The sequence below is a fragment of the Vollenhovia emeryi genome, unplaced genomic scaffold, assembly GCF_000949405.1.
Source record: "Vollenhovia emeryi isolate VEMERY1.0 unplaced genomic scaffold, V.emery_V1.0 DF942935.1, whole genome shotgun sequence".
In the NCBI taxonomy this organism is placed as follows: domain Eukaryota; kingdom Metazoa; phylum Arthropoda; class Insecta; order Hymenoptera; family Formicidae; genus Vollenhovia; species Vollenhovia emeryi.
Window position 1 is genome coordinate 1 of NW_011963431.1, and position 3356 is coordinate 3356.

General features: G+C 33.0%; 1 protein-coding gene across 1 annotated transcript; it reads right to left on the reverse strand.

Annotated features, from left to right (window-relative positions):
* Positions 1-1529: 1529 nt before the first annotated feature.
* LOC105567277 lies at positions 1530-2167 on the reverse strand. Its single transcript, XM_012022020.1, has 2 exons — positions 1979-2167; positions 1530-1835 (listed from the first exon to the last, which is right to left on the reverse strand). Exons 1-2 carry the CDS (start codon positions 2152-2154, stop codon positions 1625-1627), a joined length of 387 nt encoding a protein of 128 aa, XP_011877410.1. The 5' UTR covers positions 2155-2167; the 3' UTR covers positions 1530-1624.
* Positions 2168-3356: the final 1189 nt, after the last annotated feature.

Sequence of the window (3356 nt, forward strand, 5' to 3'; positions counted from 1 at the left end):
ATTCCTATCCTCCTCTGTTTCCTTGTCCTCCTCTACCTTTTTATTTTCCTCCGATTTCTTTCCCTCCTCCACCCTCTTATCCTCCTCCATTTTCACCTCCTCCTATTCTATAACCTCTTCCTTCTATAACTTGCCTCTTTTCTTCTTTCCTCTGTATGTTCCCCCTCTATCTATCCTCTCTATTCTATGCCCGTGGCCCGTTCTACCTGACTCTACCACTTCCCTCTCTACCACTCCCGCTAGTCTATGCCTGTCACTGCTCCCTGCCTAACCTATCTCCCGCTATCCTCCCTTCTCACCTCTGTGGCTTTCCTACTCACCCTCGCGCCTCCCCTTCTCTCTCCCGCCTTCTCTTCGATCTCCTGCACGTCCACCCGTACCTCGTTCCTCCACCAACGCTCTCTTTCCTACTCTAGCCACTTTTCACTCTCTCGCTCAATCACACACACTGTCGCTCGCTCGCTGCCGGAAACGGAAGTCCTACATAAAAACAATTACTGTTTAATTTTTCAAGACTTATTTACCTTATAATGTTTATCTCCAATTGTCACACCTTCAGAAGATTTAATCTGATTCAATGAGTCAAATAAATCATTAATCCAGTCACAAAAGTTAGCTGTGCTATCGCAATCTTGTAGATCAGACAAGAAATGTTTGTAAAATCGTAATCCACTAGCCATTGATTTACTGAAAACCTATGCCAATCATTGAATTATAATTAAATACTTAATAAAAGTCAATTTATATAGCACTATGAATGAAATAGTAATATGCGTAATATGTATCATGTTCTCACTTGAGCAGCTAACCGAACTCTCATTTTAGCCATGTTTGTGAGTGTCAAATGATTTGTTGTTATTCTTGGACATACACGCATTTCGGACGGTAATGTTTTATCCTTATTGTGCAAAATATGAAAGTACTCCCATTTTACTAAAGCATCATTTGGACTGAGCTACAATAAGACAACATAAGATATACATATAATATTGTAAGTTATTTTCAGACAGTAGCATTATACATATATCTTATTTCCACCTGTTTTATATATAAAAGTCTTCTAACATTAAATAGATTAAATATTACAATGCTAGCATGTATGTAATTTTAGTTTTGCACATAAAACTATAATATATAGTGAATTTATTTGTACTCTTACTTGTAATGCTGTACTATACAATCGATTTCTTATTGTTTTAATTAGATGTGGTGTATCGGAAAAAACGTATACATGACGTCCATTTATTGTAGGGTGATTAAAACTATTATTTAATTTATTTTTCTTCCCACATACGCCCACTGTGGTCCAAAATTTACGATTTGTGGCTGCACCATCAGTAATTATGCCATGAACTTTAGCACCAATATTTTCTAACATTATGATAGCCTATGTAACAAATATAAAAATAAATTTTGCAAGTGCAATTTTGTACAATTTTGATTTCATACAAATAAATCTGATTGCACTAAAAATATGGAACATACTTTAATTACAAGCTGTGCGATAGGTTCTCCTAATACGGGTCCTCTAGAGGCAAACACTCCAATTGGTTGAGAGTAACAATCGGCTATTGATTGAAACATTAGCACTAAACCATGATTTGCTGTCTCACTAAGATTTGTCTCACAAGATTTGTAGACCGTCAATCCCAAAATCAACTAATCCAGTGTATGTAAGCTTCTTGGAGTTAACATTAATGCTTTCTCTAAGATGTATTTCATCAAGAAGAATTACACCATGTTTTTGTTTTTCTTCTTTTTTCTCCAATGTTAGCTTGAACATCTCGAAGAACTTCTTGTCAAAACCACATGGAGTGTCTATTAAAGAAAGGTATCTGCAAAAATATGTCAATTCCACACATTAATATTTTTATCTATACTATATACTATGCAATGAAAACGTTCCATACTTTATTGATACAAAGTTTTATATAAATGTTTATATTGTAAAATATCATTTTACGTATTTTCTTCTTACCTCCTTATAGTTCGAACGCATGGAACAGGTAGTATTTCGTTACTTCTTAAAAATTCATATGCACTTGGTGATTTCATATGCATTAATATGCACGTTAAGATCCATTCTTCATTATATCGTCGACTTTTTGGATTTGCACACTTTGCAGCTTTCATTATTTCTAACATAGCACACATTTGATTTTTGGGAATGTTGCTTTCCTTTAATTTCTCTTCCATGGTTTCTCCATATACTTCGCCAACTTTAGCCATACAATTCATTAATTCAGTTTTTAATCTCTCTGCTACATATTTTGATCTTTTCCGGGCCTTTTCTGCTTTATAATATTTCTTCTGCAGTAGTATTAATTTCTGTTGACTATCTGTGCCATGTGTTGACATAGCAAATTTAATTCGTTTGACATTCTTAATCATCTTTGCTCGACGGTGTTTTCGTTTCAACGAGTTTATAACATTTGTACAGAATTTACATATTTTTAATGTTTCAGGGGTTTCATAGGTTTCAGGTATCACCAATAAACATTTCTCATGTCTGTACGTACCATAGATATCTTGGAAAGCTGCACTATGTTGAAAATTTGCTATCTCATTACTAATATTAATGGCACCTGAGCATATTTTAAAACTGTCCACAGAAAATAATGATTCTGTTAGTTGCTCCAGTGTTTCAATGTTTTGGTATATTTTTTTATTTGGTGGAATATGTATGAGTGGTTGGTTTAGGATATTTATATCTAACTTCATATTTTCGTTGAGGACAACTTCTTTTAGTCTATAAACTGTATATTTGTCTGGATATTTTTTCATTGTGTTGCATGTTGGTAAAAAGAATATTAATAATTTTATGTCACTGTTTAAATGCTTTGTGTATGTCCATTGCCTTGGCATATTAATTTCATATTTTTCTATAGCATCTATTACATTATAAAATGACAAAATTTGAGTTTCTCTTTCCATATTTAAAGTTAAATCAACATCTTGAATATCTATTATAGTTGTTCCAGGTTTAGTTTCTTTTATTTCCTTGTTATTTATTTTTGTGTCTTCTGTCCAAGGAAATTGGCTTGGTACAGCTCCTTTACGCAGTCTAGGTATTTTATACGGAGCAGACTAAACACATTATAACACATTATTACATTTACCAGATATTATGTAATTAATATAACGAATATAACTATTGAATGTTAAGCTTATAGAAATATCATAGTTAAAGCTCATAGAAATGAGTGACATATTTTGTGACTTATTAATGCTTTAATTTAATAATTTAATAAAATAGAAATAATATTACTTACTTCACAGATAATATTTCCGTCTTTGTCAGTAATTGTACGACGCCAAAGAATTTCCTCTGGCAAGAAATGTTTCTCACATACAGG